General features: G+C 35.1%; 1 protein-coding gene across 1 annotated transcript; it reads right to left on the bottom strand.

The window, feature by feature from the left end:
* Positions 1-1,124: 1,124 nt before the first annotated feature.
* LOC128552648 (uncharacterized) lies at positions 1,125-22,039 on the bottom strand (the record flags this gene model as incomplete). Its single annotated transcript, XM_053533689.1, has 9 exons — positions 21,977-22,039; positions 20,704-21,349; positions 19,052-19,315; positions 16,899-17,177; positions 14,441-14,994; positions 13,444-13,614; positions 1,782-1,898; positions 1,387-1,426; positions 1,125-1,190 (listed from the first exon to the last, which is right to left on the bottom strand). Coding segments are annotated over exons 1-9 (2,146 nt in total), but the record flags the coding sequence as incomplete, so codon positions are not given.
* Between the last annotated feature and the right edge of the window lie 235 nt (positions 22,040-22,274).

The following is a 22,274-nucleotide window of genomic DNA, read 5'->3' as shown; positions in this document are numbered from 1 at the left end:
GATGACCTCGAGACCTGATATCATTTTGCTGTCGTTCCTGGTTATTACAACGCCGGCGCATGGGTTGGTCTATTCACATGTTGATACATACCACATGACTGAAGTACACTTTTAAATCTGACAGCATCTCGGTCTGATGGAATATCAAGATGGAAATTCATGTCTCCCACATGATTATGTCTTTGCCAACTGTAGCATATCTGCACAGGAAAGTAGGCCATTCTTCCTCTAAAAACACACTACTCTTTAAAATAGAAAAAGTGGAAACTCCACAGGTCGCTAAACACAACAAAAACGAAAATGTTGCAGGCTCGGTTTGATTGAGCCTGTTCATGGACGGTAGTTAAAATGTATGCTACCGTCCACGCCCTCTAGCCCCGGGTTGAGCAGAACTCAACATTTAAACATGCTAAAAGTACAAAACACAATTTAGAGACATCCGCAGATGTGTTCATACGGCGGTGCAAATGTTGAGTTCTGCTCAACTCGGGGCTAAAGGGAGTGACGGTAGCTTGCATTTCCACTACCGTCCATGAACAGGCTCCATCAAGCCGAGCCTGCAACATTTTCGTAAATGTCGTGTTTGGCGACCTGTGGTTTTCCACATTTTCTATTTCCATATCCAGAAGTTATCTTCTGGCATTGTTCTTTAAGAAATACACCATCTTCAGTTTGTACTAAAGTTTGCAAGGTTCAACCACATTTAAGGACATATCACCTGCTAACTCCACAAATCGAACAGTTTCAATTTATTTGTATTTCAATCTATTACTCAGTTTGTCTTATGAATAATTCGCTAATGTTTTCGGTGTTCTAAATATGATGGAACTTTTGAATCTTCAAGTTTTTTTAAGAAGGGTAAATATCAAGTAGGACAAGAAAGTGTAAGTAAAAGTTTTTTTTTGCCTTGAGAATCCTCACACAGTGGTAAGAAAATGCAGGATAAATAAAATACAAACACGCTCGTTTACAGTCTAATCTCCGTGCACCTCATCTCTGAGGATCGACTACAGCCCGATAAAACAGACATTTTTTTTTCAAAAGATAAACGTTTAATTACCACCTCTTACTAGTGGTGTTCGCTCTAGAGAGGCTGAACAGAACAAAATTAAAAGTGTGCTTACTTGATTCTTTACTTTTCATCTGTGTTGACCTGAGATCACGCATCAGCTGAAGGTCTTCCTCAGTCTCTAAAACATTTATTAGTTATACTGTTCAACATTAATCTGTAATGTTTAGACGAATTTTAATGTTAAACACGATCTCCAGTTCGAAAAATATTGCAGTCCGAAAGAAGATAATTAACATACAGCTTGTGAAACATTTGAAAGTAGAGGGAGAAAGTTGGTATATTTATATTTCTTTAAATACCTGATTAATACATACTTTTTAACTTTTCCTCTAACTGCTGTGCTTTACTGTGACTCTGAAAAGATAATGTCATTTTTTATAATAAATAGATTTACATAAGCCAGTATTGATCTTCAGTTTTGGTGTTTTTTTTCTTAAGTGTATCTAAACATTTGATACAATATTTAAAAAGATTTTCGGTTTAAAATGGTGCGGAACGACTTTAAAGTATTTAGATCTTTCATTAGGTAAGCATCTTAACAAACCAACCTTTTTATAATGATTAAGTGAAATATAAATATGTTAACATTGATGTTTTTATTTTAATTATTTATCAAAGCTAGCATAAATGAAAATTATCTCCATATATACATTTCCTCATGGCTCTAATCTTAAATATAATTTAATGAAACCTTATTTTCTATGCGTACCAGTTTAATTGCTTCTTGAACATTATCCGCTAATTCGCTCATAGCATGCTCTTTGAGTTCTCTTATCTCCTTTTGAAGATCTTTAGAAACGTGTACATCGATCTGCTTGTCCCGTAACTGTATAAAAATGATAGAAGCAAATAAATTTGATATTAGGTCACGGTCCTTTGTTTAACGTCACCGAACCGTACTTGGAAATAAGGTATTGGACCCCTAATAGTAATGTTTAATATGTTATTTGCTAGGTATATTCTTAAAGTTGACTGTGTTTTGCATTGTGTTGCAAATTTTAAACAACTTTTACCGTGCCGTTTTTTATAAATTTTGTATAACTTATGGTAAAATCTACCTACATTTCTTCCACAATATGTAATCTAAAGAGTAAAGGCAAAATAGAGACCTTTTACCGCATGTAACTCAGTATGTTTAAAGATGTCTAACTCTGTCCCCTTCAGTTTCAGAGATAAATTCACTTTGAACAGCAAGAAATTGCTTATCAAATGAAAAAATTCCACTTTTGTACAATAAACCGTAATAAGTCTTGAAAAAATAAAAACTTACAAGGAAAAAAGGAAAATAAGGGAAGAAAAATTGGTCCCAGTGGGCCTTGAACCTACGCCCCCCTGAAAAAAATCAGTCAAAGTAGGTTTATTCTCTTCAAAAAGGAGATACTCTATTACGGGTCTAATACCTTAAATGAGTTTACATGCACCATATTCCCAGATGTCAAAACATAAAAATAGGGTCATCTGTATCAGTATTATTCTTGATTTCTACAAGATGTAGTAATATTTGTTTTATATTATTTTCATTTAGATTTTGTGTATCCCTTATTATGAGACCTGGTTTGTGAAAGTATAGTTTAAAAGTCGCATGTGCGATTTGATAAACAGAAACTAATTTGTTCGCAGGTGACCACAAATGTATGCCCGGATGGGAATCTCGAGTCTTCTTCCATCATCATAAGTTGCAAAAAGTCGCAATATAACTTAAATTGTGCTGATTTGTCTTAAAATAGATATCTTGGAAGATCCCTTGGAAGCATACAAGAATAGCAGAAATGTATTAAGCACTGCTTATGAGATATTTTTCTAAGAAATAACTGCAAAATCATGCGGGCGGGGAATTTCACATAACACAGAAAATAATTATACAATGAACTATGCAAATGAATAATCTCCTTCCGGTATATGTTTCGCTGTCGACTACAATAACCGATTTTATATCCAACTTAATATTATTTTATTGTAAATATTTGTACAGTAATACTAATATCAAATAGCGGCTAATTTTGGATATGCTTTAACGGTACAATAATAAAACTTCTGATGTTTAGAATAATATAACTTTAAAACATTCAACTCGATATAGAAATGTTGCAACATCTCTTTTTGTTTAAGCGTGTCTTGCTTATGTAATAATCCGGTCATTTAAACACTATATCTACTGATTACTGGTTTACTTCATGATATTTTTACTGTAAGTAAATCGAACTACTCATATATATATACCATATCTGAAACCTTTATAATCAATGCACGTTTAGTGGGTAGCTTTCTGTTAGATGTTTTGTACTTATTATCCATCATGTATTTAGAAATTTACGCCTAAAACTTTCATGAAATGCACAACATCATATTCTTGCCTAAATTTCACCTTTCTTCACTAAATCCGGACATGTATTAACGGGAGAAAAATTCGTGTATTGATAAGGCGATTCGAGTGCGGTGGTCTAGTGGTTACACGCTTGACTGTCAATATAGAGGTCCGGGTTTAAAAAATCTTGGTCCAGACACCGGTAAGTTCTCAAATGCTTTTGGGAGTCTCCCTTTGAGGCCAGTACTGGTTCTTCCGAGTAAAAACTGCTTCGCGTGTATCTGTGCTATACACCGGGTACATTAAAGAACCAGACTGCCTATTCGCAAAGAGCTAGGCTAAGTTAACTGAACAGACCTGTATCTAAAAGGATTTCTCTCTCTCTACTGGAGGCTTTCTCGCGCTATGTCTCTCTGGTTAGATCGCTCTGCCTGTACTAGAAGACGATGCATTTAACGTGTTTGTAAAGAAAAGTGCGCTACATAAATCTGGTATATATATTTAAAAGTTCAATTTCCAAGGAAAAACAGAGCAGTAGACTTCTGCTTATTTTCAATAATTTTAATTTTTCACTGCAAGCGCTTCAGGCAGTTTCACTTTGAAATAATGTAATGACGTAACGTCATAACAAAATATACGGGAAACGTCGTAAAAAGAACTATTAAACTAGCCTAATGTGTTAGGAACTGATAAGTGGGTCTCTTTGATTTTTACCGATTGGTGGGTCAAAATTGTATATATAAACTTTATGAGGACCATGTAATTCACCAAGTTTGAGTATATATAAATGCTTTGGCAGGGACAAATATCTATTCCTGTGCAAATGGACATCTGATATCTATATCTTGTTTCGTCCACAATAACTTCTGTTTAGATCACAAAAGATGCAATCTTATTCATAGTATGCTTTGATGTATTAGTTGCCAGCCTCTTGCCACCGCCCCTATAAAGCCAGCAATGTGGTTACTTGCTACACCCTATTTACCCCTTTTCGAATTCAGTGCCGGTTCAAGTTTTGTCGATAGCCATGAATGTACTGAATCGCGTGTAACTTGTTCACTTGTTTGTTTTAGGAATCATAACAATGATTTTGGAAAGTATCAGTATGTATGTTTCTATCTTATTTCTCATAAAACTCATATAAATCTTGAAACGTGTATTATGCCTTTAGCATTGAAAAGAGACAATTCATATTCCGATTCCGTTTCAAATGAAAATATATTGAAAGAAATCCTTTTTGTTTGGTGCGCATACAATCATAGCCGGAGCTTAAAGTTGTCAAATAATTAATCATTTTGTTGGCTCTTACACCGAAAGGCATCAAGGACAACGATTGAAAGCTAGTACAATTTTTGTTTATGTTCATTAAAATGTCGTTATAATATTGTTGATAGCGACCAGAAGAACTTCCAAATTAATCATTTTTACATACAGATTTGCAGATAAGAATGCAGAAAATACAAGGTCAGTTATACACCAAAATCAATCCATCGTCTCAGTAATATTATGTTTATCGTGAATCAACATTTTAATCAATCGCTCGCGGCTAGAAAACTGGTACATATGGTGTGAAAATCAACCAATAAGATGTTTACTATCAAAAACATAATATAAAAATACTAATATACAAAATCAAAAGTGTATTGAAAGGATTTATCCTCCCCGTTTTATAAAGCTGCAATACATACGAATTGGTTGTAAAATGGAAAGTGAGTCAGAAAATAAAACTTTTCTTCACTTTATTTTTATACAAAATTTAAAGCTAAATCAATAGCCGTTGCCACGGCTGAAAATATTGTTGCGTTATTTGGTAAACTTAATTTTGATCAATGGAGGTGGCTGACAACAGCACTGTATTTACACGTTTATTTGTGAAATGTAGGCCACCGGCCCATACACAACTTATTTACACCAAAATAATGCACATATCAATTCAATTATGTGAATGCAAGCATACAATCTTACTTAAAATGTTACAGTTTAGCATGATATGTTACAGTTGCGGGGTGCTACTTCTGGATGTATTACAGATTTAGGATGATACTTTTGGGAATACGTTTAGACAATATACAACACCACAATAGTAAATAAAATTAAAACATCATTAATAATGCGTTTAATTTTGTAAGATGTAACAAATATATTATACAAAATGCTTTTTTTTTCGAAATTCCAAATCAACATCTGTATCCACTAAATCCCGGACCGTGCGCTGTATGAAACCATAGGTCCCTAACACATACATAAAAGAATGCTGGCGGGAGAGATAGCTGAGCAGTTCTATGGCAATGGGCAAATCCGAAAGCTAGATTTCCTGTAGTTTACTTTGAGGGTAAGTTAGCTATTTCAAATCAAACACAAATAAATTATAAACGATATAACGATTAAAATATTTAGATCTATGGTTATATCAGTCATTTCAATCAGTAAAGTGCAGTATTAAGGTTTTTTCAATTACCATAAATTTGTAAAATTTTAATCTCTGCCCTGGACCCAATAGGGACCTAGGCGGTCCCCATACTCCTCGCCTATTTGGTGAATCCACTTTCTTTAGGCCTTCCTGCGCGCCTGCTTGGGGAATAATATAATAATCTTAGTTCTGATTGGCAGTTTTCATATAAAAAGAACTGTAGTAGATAAAGGTTCTTGGTGGTGTATCCGGAAGGATTTTTTTTTATATTATCAAATGCAAAGTAAGTTTCATTCATATAAGAATGTATGCGAAATCCGAACGGTTTGGTATGATTTTTATCATATCAATCGAAGTACTCGGGTTTTAAACTGCTTTTATGAGCAGGATTAGATTTGTTTGCAGCCACCCTGTATACAAACAGCCACCTTTTATGGATGGTATCTAACATTTGTAATTAAAATTTTCTTGTTGAACCATAAACAACACAAGCGTAATCTAGCTTAGATGTAATCAAAGCTCTATAATGTAGTAAGAAAACCTAACGATCGGCTCCCGAATAACTATTTGAAATTATCTTTAAAAGATTCAATGACTCATTTGGCTTTCTGATATTTCATATGTGGTATAAAAGAAAGCTTTTTATCAAAAATAATACCAATGAGTTGTGCTTCGTCAACAGTAGGTATTTTTGTACCATCAAGAAAAAGCTCAGGGTCACAGTGTTGTTTCCGTAATTGACAAAAGTGGACAAAAGTGGACACACTGGGTTTAATGTTTTAAAACCATTTTCCGTACTTTATATAAACACTGCTGGCGTTCAATTGCACGCATATTTTTCGAACGATACCGTATCAACAAATCATCATTAAATGAAAAAGCTGTCCCTGGTAACAAACATTTCATAATATTATTGATTTTAATGCTAAAAAGTGTAACAGATAAAATAGAACCTTTCGGAAAGCAAGCTTTTTGCCCAAAAGAGTCAGAAAGGATAGAACCAATACGTACTTCCTTTAATTTTGATCTGATAAAAACAAGTGGTCAAAATATAAGTAGTTCTAAACTTTCGTTCTTTCCTCGTGCCCTTTCTCAGTGGTATCAAGTTTTCCTTTACTCTACCGCGTTTCAGTATATATGTGCAGCATTCTATCGAAATCGGCATGTTCCTATCGCATGCCACATAAGAATTCTTTGTCTCGAAAAGAGACATTGAAAGAAGCGAAATGGAGTAAATTAAGCGGGTTGTATTTAATGAACTGTAGTTTTCATTCTCTTTTTCTATAGTAGCGATATAATTCATTATGGGAATATAAGTCTGTCTGATATGATAGGAAATGTCAAAAAAAAAAACGTGACCAACTGAGTGGTTTATATGAAATAAAGAATAGCCGGCTTTAGTGGTTTTCAACCTTGTAAAGGGCGCTACATGTTCTTTTTGCCAAGCTCCTTGGAAATCAATTAAAAGGCCATTAATCTATTTTAAATTATGTAAACGTTGACAAATGGCTTAAAACTCGTATATTTCTTGTATTCTTGGACTTTAGACCAACTTTTTGACCAGGTGGCCCTATTTTGGTCAATGTTAGGACCTAGCAAGTGTTTTACCCACATTATAGCACTGCAAATGTCATAATGTTATTGCAATTAGTATGTTTCTGATTTCAAATAACAAATATCTTACCAATTGAATGAAGCTTGAAACAAAATTGCATGAATAATGTAATAACATACGAAATATTGCTTGCATAGGGCTAATTTTCGCGGGTTATTTTTTTGAATGGGGGTGACCTGTATTTAATGCTCACTTCTCTTGAATTTCTCAATGTTTTGCTAAGAAACTAGGCGGATCGTTGTGAAATAAGTGTGTCTTGAGAATGGATGTTAATTATTGAATAAAATCAAACACAATTTTTCTCTTTTAGGCTGATCTCTACCAAATCAAATGTAAGCCTACGGTGGTCTAGTAGTCCAAATATAGGTAAGTATAGAAGCGAAATGGAGTAAATTCAGCGGGTTCCATGTAATGAACTATAGTTTTCTTATATAAAAGTTAATCCCCTTTTTCTTTCTCTTTTCCTAAAGTAGCGATATAGTTCTTTATGGGAATATAAGTTTCTAATGTCTGATGTGCTAGAAAATGTCGAAATTGTTAAGTGTTTTTATATGAAATAAAGAACAGTCGGATTTAGTGGTTTTCCGTATTAAATAGGACACAGTGTCCAGCATCTTTTTTTTAAAGTAAGATATATAGGTCGTATGGTTTGTTTCCGTGTTAACAATATCACTATTTTTTATATGGACAATATTATTGTTGCATAGTTATATGTATATAATTACAAAACTATCAATGGAAACGGAAAAATAGGTATTACAAAGTAAAACTGTCCTGTTTTCAATATAAAATGGCCATGCTGATTAGCCATGCACCCATCTATTTTCCAAATAAAATTGGTCACAGACATTCTTACATTCCGCATGACATTTCAATCAAAGAACATATAAAGCTTCAGATTTTTGGATCATTAATCAAAACGGAAGACTTGTGAAATTGTTTTCGGCAAATAATGGCTGTTTAAAATTTAGCTCAAATAGAAAAAAGTTCAATATCACATATTTTAGTATTAAAGCTTTCATTTTTTCGTTGTTACTGACACGTAACGACATGACGTCTATAGCGTCACTTTAATGCAATAACGTTAATTTTTGTGGTTTTTCTATGGCACTTCATTCATTATATCGGCATTTTCAATTTGAAATCATTACGCATCAGATCGGGGACAGGCTTATGTAACTGGCAGGGATCGGACATTGAGCTGCTAATGAGATTTTGCATTTTCGTTTGTGTCGGGAAGGATTGCTTGAGATTGTATTTTTGATAACTTTTCCGGCACCTACACACACAAAATAAAAAGCCAAGGGAAGTTGATACATCTATCTGCCTGCAGACGATGTCCTGTTTTTACGGATAGTTTACGTCACTGGTAGACGGTGAAGTTGTTAAATCTTTTCCTTTCACCGGTAAACGGACGACAATGCGATACGATGTTATGAAAATGTCACTTAGCATAATCGAGCGTCGCTTCGCAATGTAGAGTGTCGCTAAACGTTGTCGAGTGTCGTGCGTTTGGTTATATACGTAGACACGACACACGGCAATTCGATACGATAATGAGAAAATGTCACTTCGCAATATTGAGTGCTGCTTTGCGTTGTCGAGCGTCGTATCGCATTGTCGTGCGTCGTGTCGCAACGTAGTGTGCCGCGGTCATCAGAAAACACGACACATGACAATGCGGTGTGACATCGCCACAATGCGACAATACAACATGACAAACATGACATGACGCACAACGATATGAAGTGACATTATGATATATCGTGCCATTGACACGCGACACGACAATAAGACATCGCGACATTATCCATTCACATTGTCTTCTGTCGTTTGGCATTGTCAAACTATAATTTTCAGATACGATAAGATATACTGCTAGGTGCTTGATATTCTGTTTATCTACTTACCTAATTTTGCTAATCATTTTGAGCTGTGTAGATTATAACGCTGATAAATGGTTCAAAGTATTTGAGTTCGCGGCCAAATATTGTTATAGTAGATGCCAAAATCAACCAATAAAATGTTTACTATCAAAAGTTATTCGCAGATAACAAAGGTTTACGTCATTGGATGGGAATCGATCTCGCATACTTTAATTCGTCCACCCCTTCTGATTTATAAAGAACATTGTGTATGGGATACATTTTTGTCAGAATATTAAAAAGCTTTTCAAATCCAACTCAATATTTTGCTTTATTTGCACAATCTTAAGTGGTTTGTTAAACTTATGTTCCTTTGTTTGTTCGTTAACTTTGATGTAAAACAATTGTAATTTGACAAATATTGGGGTAACGTTTCAATAATTTCGGTCAGTTTTGGTGAACAACATCTCACTCGAAATTATGGCTAATCCGTGTACAGGTAGACAATACAGTAGAGACCAGTTACTGGATTATAGAGATGTGCCTAGGAGGTATACAATACCGAATAAAGAAACATTAGCTTTGTTGAAAAAGTATAATCTTTTGAAATACAGAGGTAAACGAGCTGGTCGCCCGAGGATAAAATCTAAAGCTGATATTCACTTGACAAATTCGACCCAAATTAAACTAAATCATACATTTATATCAAATGCACACAGAAAGAAACAACAGGAACGTTCAAATTTGATCCAAATTAAACTAGATCATTCATTTTTATTGAATGCCCAAAGAATGAAACAACTGAAACTTTCAACTGTGAACATACGGTCTGTGCGAGGAAAGTCTGCTGACCTTCTCCAGCACATATTAGAGGAGTGTATAGACCTCTGTGTGATCACAGAAACTTGGCTACAGCCGGATGGTGATGACGTTGTCAGGGGGGAATTGTCTCAGGATGGTTACTGCTTTGATGATGTCCCGAGACCCGACCGTAAAGGTGGAGGACTTGCCCTGTTATACAGAAACAATCTCAAAGTGTCAAGATGCCCAGCAGAAACCTTTCAGTCTTTTGAATGTGCTGAATGGAAAGTACGTAGTCAATCATTCATCCTCTACATCTTTGGTATATATAGACCGCCATATTCGGAGAGACACCCAGTAACTCAGGCTATGTTTATGACACAATTCACTGAGTTTCTCGAACAAATAACGTCAAGATCCGAGTCTCTGGTGCTGTTAGGTGACTTTAACATCCACATGGATAATAAGTCAGACTGCTACACAAAACAATTTCAGCAGTGTTTGAGATCTTTTGGACTGGTTCAACATGTCAATGCTCCTACTCATTCTGGTGGTCATATTCTTGACCTGATGATCACAAAGCTAGAAGACAAACATGTGAATGTCTCAGAACCTTTGCCAGACTATTACATCTCTGACCACTGCTTTGTAAGTTGTAACATTGAACAGTGTCGCCCTCCCTTGATCAGGAAAGAAATCAAATCTCGCAATTGGAAATCTGTATCAAGTGACATATTACAATCAGAATTCGGTCAATTAAATGAAATTGTAGTGAACACTTCCAATGTCAATGATCTTGTGTCTGAGTTCACTAGAATCACGTCCGACATTGTTCAGAAACATGCCCCTCTAAAGGAAAGAACTATTCTCTGTAGACCGACAGTTCCTTGGTACTCTGGATACCTAAAACAGCTGAAACAATACAAACGATCAATAGAAAAAATCTTTATGAATGGCAAATCTGACCTTTCAAAGAAAGTGTATTGTGGTGTAAGAAATGTATATAGCGCTGAGCTTTCTAGGGCCAAGGATGAGTATTACCAGAACAAGATTGGAGAAGCAGAAGGAAACATCAAAAAGCTGTATGCCGTAACATCCGATTTACTGGGAAGGTCGAAAGACAATCCGCTTCCATTACACACAAGTGCAGTATCTTTGGCAAATGACTTTCTTCGATACTTTGCTGATAAAATAATCAAGTTGAGAAATGATCTTGACAACATATCCACTGAAACACCCAATGGTAATTCTTCCTACTCAAATCCACCTGTGACTATGAATACATTTACTGCGTTCAAACCACTTTCCGAAAACGATATTTTGAAACTTGTATATTCATCAAAATCTACAACTTGTGAACTTGATGTGATACCAACTAAGAAATTAAAGGAGCATTTTCACAACTTGTTCCCGTTGTGACAGAAATTGTAAATCGATCACTGCTATCTGGTGTGTTCCCTGATGAATGGAAAAGTGCTGTGATAAAACCTTTGTTGAAGAAGAAAGGTCTCCCACTTGAACTGCAAAACTATCGCCCAGTGTCAAATTTAACATTCCTCTCCAAAATTCTTGAAAAAGCTGCACTAATCAAATCAACAAGCATATTGAAGCTAACAATCTCCTCCCAGCTTACCAAAGTGCCTATAGAACATATCATGGGGTTGAAACAGCAATGGTCAAAATGTATAATGATCTTTTGGAAACCATAGATGAAAATCAAATAACAATCGTGGTCATGATCGACTTGAGTGCAGCGTTCGATACCATCGATATCCCGATACTGATTCAAATCCTTCAAGATGACTTTGGTATACATAGCACTCCCTTGAAATGGATAGAATCTTATCTCACGAACAGAACAATGAAAGTTTTAGTCGAACAGTCAGCATCTGACACGGAGCCACTAAGGTTTGGTGTCCCGCAGGGTTCTTGTGCCGGACCTGTGATCTTTACCCTGTATATATCGGCTCTTAACCGAGTGGTGCAGAAATATCCAGCTGATCTCTATGGATACGCGGACGACCACAAGATTGCGTTAAAAATTCAAGCGGGAAATTCTCAAAATGAGACAACTGTTCTTCAACAACTCGACAGTTGTCTAAATGAAATCATAAAATGGATGACAACCTTCAAACTGAAAATGAATCAGTCTAAAACTGAAATTATTATGTATGGAACAAGACAACAGTTAGCGAAATTGGACATCACAAGTGTAAACGTTGGTGGGTGTGACGTAAATGCGTCGATCACGTCAGAGACCTAGGTGTAACTATGACCAATACACTCAACTTTGACCATCACATTCAGAAAAAGTGTCAGATAGCTCATGTACAGTTACGAAACCTTAGGGCTATACGGAAACATCTCACACAGAAGTCAACTGAATCATTAGTGCATGGATTGGTTCATTCTCACATTGACTTCTGCAACAGTTTATTTACAGAAATTCCAGCCTACCAAATCAATAAACTACAGCGAGTCCAAATCATGCCGCTAGAGTAGTCAAGAATGTTTCCTATGAAAAACCAAGTACCGAACTTCTGAAAGAATTACACTGGCTTCCAGTTAAGGCTAGAGTCATGTTCAAAGTTTTAGTAATAGTATTCCGTGTCATCAATGGTACAGCTCCAGTATATCTGAGGGAAATGTTTGTACCTACTCGACAACGATACAGACTTCGCTCACAAAGTGACACTAACTTTAACATCCCTAGACGGCGAACAAAACTAGCAGACAGATCTATGGCAGTCGTTGGTCCCAAATGGTGGAACGATCTGCCTAGCTATCTGAAAAACATTCAGTCTGAAGCCAGCTTTAGATCAAAACTGAAAACACATTTATTTAGGCAGTTTTATGAACAATGAGTGTAGTCTTGTTAAAATACAAAATATTCAGAAGTGGTGTAAAATAGTATTTATATATGTCCAAATCTTTAAATCTAAGTTCTAGAATCCTGTTCATATTTTGTATGTATATATGTTAAATGTGTGTTATGTAATTGTAAAGCGCAATAGAATATTTTATAATTTTTGCGCTATATAAATGCCATGTATTTGTATTTGTATTTGTCCTTGTGTGTTGACTTTGTGTGCGCGCGTGTGTGTATGCTTATTGTTCGTCTTGTCCTTATGTGTTGGCTTTGAGTGTGTGTGTGTGTGTTGTTCGTTTTGTCCTGATGTGTAAGCTTTGAGTGTGTGTGTGTGGTGCACGCGTTTGCGTGCTGGGGGGTTCGTTTTGAGGAGGCTGCGCTTTTGGTGCGTGGCATTCCCTGTTTGATATTTTTCTTTGTTTTTATATTGGATGTTAACCTTCTATACGAAAGAACTTTATATTAAGGTCAGATTTCTATTAAGAACTACTTTTAGATGAACTTACCTCATTCAAGTTTTTAATTGCCACTTGAACATCTCGTCCGGACAATGGACATCTTCCATTATGGTCTCTGATCTCAAGTGCTTTTATGAACAAGTCTATACAATCATGGAGTTGACCTTCAGATAGCTCATAGTTTGCATTGTGAAGTATATCATTACGTGCATCCCTCGCCTACAATAGTATTAGTTACAGTCAGATGAATAACTTTCTTATTGACAGTTGCTATCATTTATATATCGAAACCAACATCACCCAATAGGACTTTACTATTGGTTGTGTAAAACATGTACATTTTACATCTTATGCTCTTGTAGAGCAAAATAATACACTTAAAGAATAATACAGGGGAAGATATATTGAAATGATATACATGAGATCAGTATGAACAAATCCGACTCCGCGAGTTATAATTATTATACGAATAGTTTACGTTTTACATACATTTGTACATCTTCCCACATTTCCAAATGGAGTGTTATATCAGTAGATGAGTTCTTTGAATGTGGCTTTTCATGTTTGATTTTTGTCTTGTTTATGATATCATATCTAAATTTGATAAATCTATAAAAAAAAGGTCCATTGGAAGATATAACGCAATCAAGCGTCTACTTATGCGAGATAATGAAAAATGCAACAACCCTCGCACCCCTTGCTTTACCGGAAACGTTATTATCCACAGATTGAATAAACCCCATGAGCCCAAAGGATCGGAAAAAATAACAACACTTAATCAAGACGATGTTTTACGGCCGCTACGTGGCACTTAAAGGGTGCTGTAGGGATTGGTAAATACATCTTTAAGGAGATTCTTTGGTATCATAGAAAGCAACCAAGTAAACAAAAAGCACACTCGGTTTGACTGAGTAACATTCATTTAAGATGTAAGAAAAGTGCAAGAATGCGATGTTACGTCATGCTCTGTTTCAATTTAGAACACCATTTTCACAGTAACATTTCGAATTATAGAGCAATAGCTTTAGTAATGTGATACATTAACCTGTTTAAATAAATCTGTTTTTCCATCTATTTTGACGTTACCAAGACTTTTATGGAAGAAGGTGTTGTTGATGAATATGCTCAGCAGTCCTGCACAGTCAACATCTTTCGCTGAAGGTTTGCCTTTGTAGCCAGGAGTATTGATATAACATGTCGCAACACTCCAAGGATCGCTGCTCCACGTTTGTATGTCCGTGTTCTTTAGTAACGGATCATTGAATCGGTGGTCATCAAGTATTTGATCGTGAAGTATACTACAAAAGCCTCCATTAGGACAAGTTGTCCTCTTATGCGGTTTCTTCAAACAAAGACACTTTGATTTATTTGGGCAATTTTTCTTTGCGTGTGATGGGAGGAGCGATTCCTCTGTACAGTTTGTACAGGCGTTTGCAGTGGTCGGAAGCCGCGTCAAAATTTCAGAGTGATGTTTACTTACAGTAGTATCGCAAAACCTCTCTAGACCGACTTTCAAATATTTCAGACCAAGTGCACCTCTGACCCAATTTCTATACAGTTCTTCTGTAAGTTGTTTTTTGTGTGAAAGACTAAGGTTGCCTGAAAGATAAATAATACATTTATGTACGAAGGGAGAAGAAGTATGTTCATTTTTAGTTTAACTGAGACATTATATGAAAACAATCTTGTCTCTTAAGGATGGAGTATACATTGTCCCAGTGTTAACGGTAGCAATTCATTATGCTTCGTGTTCTTAAATATTTTATGTGCTAAAGTAGCATGTTTCCTTGTCACTGTCACTTGAAGTAAAAAGTTATATAGGTTTGAAATACATGATCCTCTTAAGGTATATCATTTTAATTTTGTAAAATAAAAGATGGAAATATAAATATTTAAAACTTTTAACGGATTTCAGTTTAATTCCTTTCCGTACAAGTCTGCATAAGGGAGAATTTATTAGTACATGCATAATCTTTCTATCATAAGCTTAAAATGTCTGTGTCGCGGGACTCGTGTTTCTATGGTAGTGAAAACTTTTAAGCAGTTTTATGTTATAATGAAATTTTCAACGGCTGCAGAGTCATTTTCTTTGTAAGCTATATGGAATATTAGAACATCGAACACTTTCCATTGTATTTTACCTTACAGTTATAGTAACCATGGCAACAGGGGTGTTTAAAATATCTTATATACTGCATTTTATGCGTTACTCCTCACCAGAGTGTGCTTGCAATAGTATCATTCCCATTTACCATCTTGAATTACAGATAAGTGTTCCTTAAATAGGCAAGCCTCTTAATTTTTCAGTTGTATGGTTCGTTTCAGTTTTAACATTTATTATGTTCACAATATTACTATTCGCTTCTTAAATATGGACTATTTTAGCATAGTTATTTGTACGTAATTACCAAACTATTACAAATCGAACTGCCCATTTTTGAGTTTAAAAGGGCCATAATAATTACCCATGCACCCACCTATTTTCCAAATAAAATCAGTCACCAACAGTCTTACATTCCGCATGATATTTCCATACAAGTACATAAAAAGTTGCAGAGTAATCAAAACGAAAGACTCATTCAAACGTTCGCCGCAAATAACGGCTGTTTATATTTAGCTCTAATAGAAAAATGCTCACATTTACGTATTTCAAATTTAAAGCTAATTGTTAATCGCGGTTTCTGACACGTAACGTTTTCCTGTTTATGGCATTGTTCTAATGCTAATGCTAATGTTTTGCGGATTGTCGATAGTGATTCATTCATTTTATTGGCAGTATTAACTAAAATCATTAAGCTTCAAATCGGGGACAAGCTTATGCAATTGGCAGGGGTTTGGACGTTGAGGTTTTAATGGGATTTTTACGTTTAGATTTGTGTTAGCAAGTACTGCCTAAAAAAGGACTTTTAATTTTTTCCGGTACCTAAACACGCAATAAAAAACCGAGGGAAGTTGATACGTCTATCTGCCGTTTGGACGAAGTCATTTGCTAAGAGTTATAAATAAAATGTCACTTATCGCGTAAAATATATCTACTTTCGGGAATATCGATAAATAGAGGAAACGTTGGATTATCCATGTTAATAATTTCATACAGAGGACACTAAGCATTGTTAAATGCAGTGGAGAAAGGATAAAACACAACAGTTAAAAAAAAAGTGGTTGACGAATTAGTCCATGTGAATGCCAGCTTCATTTTAAAGTATCAAAAAGTACATGCAGAACTTATTTGTTACGGTGCCATGATGGGTACCGCCGGAAGTATCTGCAGTTGTTGACTATTTATGTTTAGTGTGAAAACATACTAGCTGATGTTTTCTATTTATTACAATGATATTTCATATCTTGCATTTTCATTTTCGATTATATGAAACTAGTAAGTGCATGTAGTTACCTTGTAACTTACAACAGAAATGTATTTTATAGTACACACTCACATAATACAATGATATCTGACTATTAGGAAGATACTTGTTTGACGATAAGTATATCAATATAATTACCGTTAATTGTCAATTGTATACTTGATGTGACATCACCAAAGTAAACAGTGTAATCACCCTCATCCTCAAACTTTGCATTCCGGATTGTCAGTCTGTGCTCTAGGTGATCTATGGAAACAACTCGTCTATTATATGGTTTAATAACTTGGCCATTATGTCGCCAGACAGCTTTATTCGTGTGTCGGTTGACCTCACAAGATAAAACAATATCCATATGCTCTCTGACATCTGCTTCTGCTGTAGCTACATGCAGACACTCGGTTATTTTCAATGGTTTTTCTGTGTAGTATATTATAATTTACTTACAAATCTCAAATAAAAATGAAAATAAAATGATAATATAGGCACGTTATTAGTGACATACGGAATGATTATATTTTACGTTAATTACGTCAACGTATTTGGTGATAAACCGGAGTGTACATTGCTTTTAAGCAAATAAGATATAACTATATAATGCATGCCATGACATTTAATAACTTCACCATAAAATAAAATACAAAGACGCTTGATGGAAACGCTCTCTCTAAAGACAACATTTTCGTGATGAACATGGTAGCATTTTACAAAATATGAGCAATGTTTAAACAGCAGTAGTCTATTGTATAGTGGTATAAAACTGCCACCATTTAGCTATTAGTTTCCATGAAAACATTCGCCAAAATAAAGAAGGTTATTCTTTTCTACCCCTTACTCCTTCCTCCCCATCTGTCTATACTTTGCATAATATTTATATGTACTTGTTGGATTTTTGAAGCAACCCGTCTGTAATATTTTTCCGTTACAGCTTCTTTTTGTTGTGGGCCTACTTTGCAAATGCGTGGCTCTGAGGTTGTGTTTCTAGTGCTCTGTGCTTCCGAGAAATTTACCCTTACCTATTATTTTTTTTAATGAAAACTAAATAAAATACCGTGAAAACAGATAATTTTTTCACGAATCAAGATAAATATCGTAACATGAAACTTTGCTAGTTAATGCTTTAAACTGCAACAACATACCAGATAAAGTTTCATGATACCTGCTAACTTTTCATGAAAGTAAACTTTTCATGATATTTTTTACTACAGGATATAAATTTGGAGTCAGTAAATAGATATTCATAAGAGAGCGGTCCAGTAGTAACACTGTCCGACTAGAAAACAAGTGGTCGTGAGTTCGAGCCCAAACTCCAACTAAAATTACTGTTTTATGTTTAGGAGAGGAACATCTGCCCAGTGTAGGATTCAAACCCACGATCCCCTGCTTACATGTCTACAAATTGAGCTTACCGGGCTCCTGATTACTCAGAAGCCTCGAATCACTATACTCCTCCTCACTTTAACTTTCAAGACTTAACCTTATAGTTGAGTTGAGAGCGGGGCATCAACTGTTGAGCTTCCAACAGGGTATATCCCTACAAACCGCATGCTGTTCATAACCTTACCACTTAGCCTTCCTTTACAGTGAAATCGCAGAGCGAGGCATCAACTGTTCAGCTTCCAAGAGAGTATTGCCCCTGCAAATACCTCATGCTCTGGCCACTGTAGCCCGCACTTTCTGCCCAGTGTAGGCCTCAAACCCACGACCCCCTGCTTGCAAGTCAGATGCTCTACCAACTGTGCTAACCGAGCAAATATAATTTCGCTTTCATGAACATTTATCTGGTTTCATGAAAACCATTATTATTTTCGCGAAAATTTTCATGAAATCTTTCTTTTAGTAGTTTCAGTTCAGAGCACTTACTAGCATAATTTTGTGTTAAGATATTTAACTAGTCTTCATGATATGTTTCTGTTTTCATAAAATACTCTATTCTTGACGTGAAAACTTCCTTCATTTTCGTGAACGTTTTCATTGAAACTAATAGCTAAGTGTTGGCATTATTATGCCACCATAGTATGGTGCAGGAAATGTACATATTTTATTCATAATGCCCTGACACAGTCTTGTTTGAATAATGATTTAAAATAACAGGAAGTAGAGTAGCCGTTAAAACCCAATAGTGTATTCCTAAATTTCATACAAATAAAAGGTAGCCGACTGTTATAGTACTGTCGCATTGTTAGAGCAAATTACTAATAACACATTTATGAAGTAAAACAGTTGATATCTCTCAATTAACAATCAATTAAAAATACATTATGCACTTTCCTTACACAATCAGAAATTTTTACCTGAAATGTTCAGGACAGCCGCTGTTGAAGTGTTACCACAAGTACAAGAATATTGCCCTGCATCTTCCAACTTTGCATGAGAAATTGCTAGCCAGTGGGCGCATTTTCTTTTAACTACAATTACGGTGTCTGTTTCTTCTACTGGTTTGTATTCATGTTGCCATGTGACTGCTTTCTCAGGAACATTGAGTTTGCACGTTAGAATTGCTGATTCACCGAGAAAGACACATGTGTCCTGAAGCATTTCTGTAAATACTGGATTGTCTGTAATACAAAATAAAATCATATTTTATCCAAAGTGCTTAGTACATGTAGCATGTATTGTGTTTTTTAATCTGCATAATTGCAAACGAAATAAATCATTGAACTCTATATGTAATATTCATTATATCAATATTTGTTATAGCGTTAACAGAAGTTTTTACTTCTTGTTTTGAAATTTCATTCTTCTTATTTTACTGTTTTGTTTGACAAGGGTGTGGCTATAGAAACTGCTTGCACATACAATATTTTGACCATAGAAAATTGAATCGTTTATTACAATTTATAAGTCTGCCTTCAAATGATTCTAGTGTAAAATCCAATAGATCACGAAGATGCCATTTAACCTTATTACATTAAGTTTATTCTATATGAAATCTGAACGTTAGTCTACCTTTGTAATGGATATGACATACTTGTTGTCATGAAAACATTTGATAAACTACTTTTCAATGGACTCTGTAACATGAGATAAAAGCAAGATGTCCATAGATATTAAATATATCATAAAATACAAAGCACAACCCATATATATATATATATATATATATATACTTTAAATTGTACTGCTAGGCATTTTGTCGTAATTGGTCTTTTGCATGGTGGTGGTGTTTGGTTTGTATAAATTCTGTCTACCTATATATAATAATTTATCATGCGAACTTGTATCCTTGCAAATATCTCACGTATGGGAAGGGCAACTGTATATATTTGATAGTATTTCTTAATGCATACTATCTCTTTCAATTCGTTGTATCCTTGTGATCCAGTTAACTTTAAAAAAGAGAACAATGTGAGGAAGGTGGTTCTACCCAGGTGCCCGCTCGTGATGAAATAATACACGAAGGGGCACCGGGGGACTGGGGGACTTCCTCCACCATCAAAGCTGGAAAGTCGCCATATGACCTATAATTGTTTCGATGCGACGTTTAACCCAACAAAAAAGAGAACATATAGCTTCTGCAGTCCAAAGTTATAAAAAAAAACTAAAATGTCAATGCTGTGAGTGTGAGTGTAGTATAATTCGGGCGTGTATGTAAGAAGCATCGAAACCTCATTTTTGTTATTGGGTTAGCGGATTTGTTGACTGTGAAATATATACGCTGGCGCTTTGGGGTAAGTGGTCTGGTGTATAGTGGTGGTGATTGGTTCAAACGAATTCTCTCTTCCAAAATACGTATAAATAAATTACTTCAGAAAAAACATTATGTTGTCTCTTAGATATTATGATGAATACTTATCAACCTCAGATAATTTCATAAACTTTCGTAGCGAGGATAGACAAAGGAATTGTCTATTCGTACATGTTAATCATTTTGTATTTACGTTTAAGAAATAACTCCCATTTGTTAATACTTGTAAAATTCAACAAAAATTAAACATAGACAAACCATAGTGGAGTGGTATTTTGTCTTTCTTTTCAGCCGCAGTGCCGCCATTTTCCCCATCTGTTTTTGCGATAATTTTGTTTTGTATGGCCATTTGAACATGCAGACTAATATCGCTCGTCTGTTTCATATTGTTGATCAGATCGAAATTAACACAGATAGATTCTGATTTAAAACAATAAATCTTTCGTTTGCAACTGAATCTGACCTCATCATCAATATCTTTGATAAGCTCAAGCAATGCCGAATGTAATGGATCCCATTTTGTCTCGAACGTTTTGTAGTTTAGGGAAGCAGAGTGGGCATAGTTATCCAGGTCTTTCATCTGGTCTTGTATGCAGGCTATTGCTTCAAGCTTAGTACTGTCTAAGTCAGACTCAAATAGGACCAATGCAACAGCACAAAGCATGCGTGTGTCCCACAAATCAATGTTTGCATTGACTTCATCGTTTTGAAACAACTGAAGGAATTCTACGTTGTAATATTTGTTGAAAATTTCTTTCTTCTCTATTAAAAGACTATCAAGATTTCTCCCGCGTTTATTGACTTCTCTTTCTATGACTGCCTTCAAAGCAACTGGCACAGCTTCTCCCAAAAGTAAGAGGTGTCTCAGATAAAGTTCATGGCCCCTTGTTATATCCTCTTCACTCTGTGTTTAAGACTCAGAATTAAGCATTTTGCTTTTCAAAAAGAAAATTTCATACTTACCAAAATACATGTATTATAAATAAATAATGTTATGGCAAGAATTGTAAATTTTACATACCCAAATATATTTCTTAACTTTTTAGTAAATGAAACATGTAAACTTATACATATTAACTTGTTGACGGCTCCTGATTTCAAATCAGTTGCCCCTCATCGTTATGGGTTCGAAACTTTGCCTGGGATTTATATGCATTTTATGCGAGTAAACTATCAAGCTGACATACGGAAAGTACCCGCCGGGGTCCGAAATAATTCCAAGAGGGACACATTGGCTTTTCCACCACCGTCAAAAGCTATAAATGCGTCATATGATTTACACTTGTGTGTGTGCGTGTGATGTTAAATCTAACAGTATTAGCCTTATTTATGTTAGAAAAATATTAGAAACTTTTAAATCCTTATTTATGTTACAATATAACTATATTATACTTGATCATTGGTAAATTTTTCTATTAGCTTTTCCCAATTTATTTCATTATTTCTATAAAATATGTGATAGTTCTTCTTTGCTTTGAGCATACAGCCACGATTTAAGTCCGGAAATAAAGTTAAGTGTAAAGAATTATACCGTTGTCATCCTTGAGCTGCTACGGTGTCAGTTAATAAGCCGCACCGTACATATCTGTGTCCTAAAAAATAAAGGATCGATAGCAGAGATAATATTAATATTTACCTAAGATTGAACTTAATTTCATTCTTGATGCATTACACGTTTTTCTGCGGAAATGTTGGGGAGGGGGGAGGTAGTTAATCAACGGAAACATGAATTTCTAGCTTTTTATTGTGATTTTCTTACCAACCGTCTCATTGCTACATTTAGATGTAGTTTCTGTTCTACTGTTATAGGATTAAAGCACTGTGTTTCG

The sequence above is a fragment of the Mercenaria mercenaria genome, unplaced genomic scaffold (assembly GCF_021730395.1).
Source record: "Mercenaria mercenaria strain notata unplaced genomic scaffold, MADL_Memer_1 contig_2993, whole genome shotgun sequence".
Lineage (NCBI taxonomy): Eukaryota > Metazoa > Mollusca > Bivalvia > Venerida > Veneridae > Mercenaria > Mercenaria mercenaria.
Note: the sequence above shows the minus strand (reverse complement) of the source record. Positions and strands in the feature narration are given on the sequence as shown.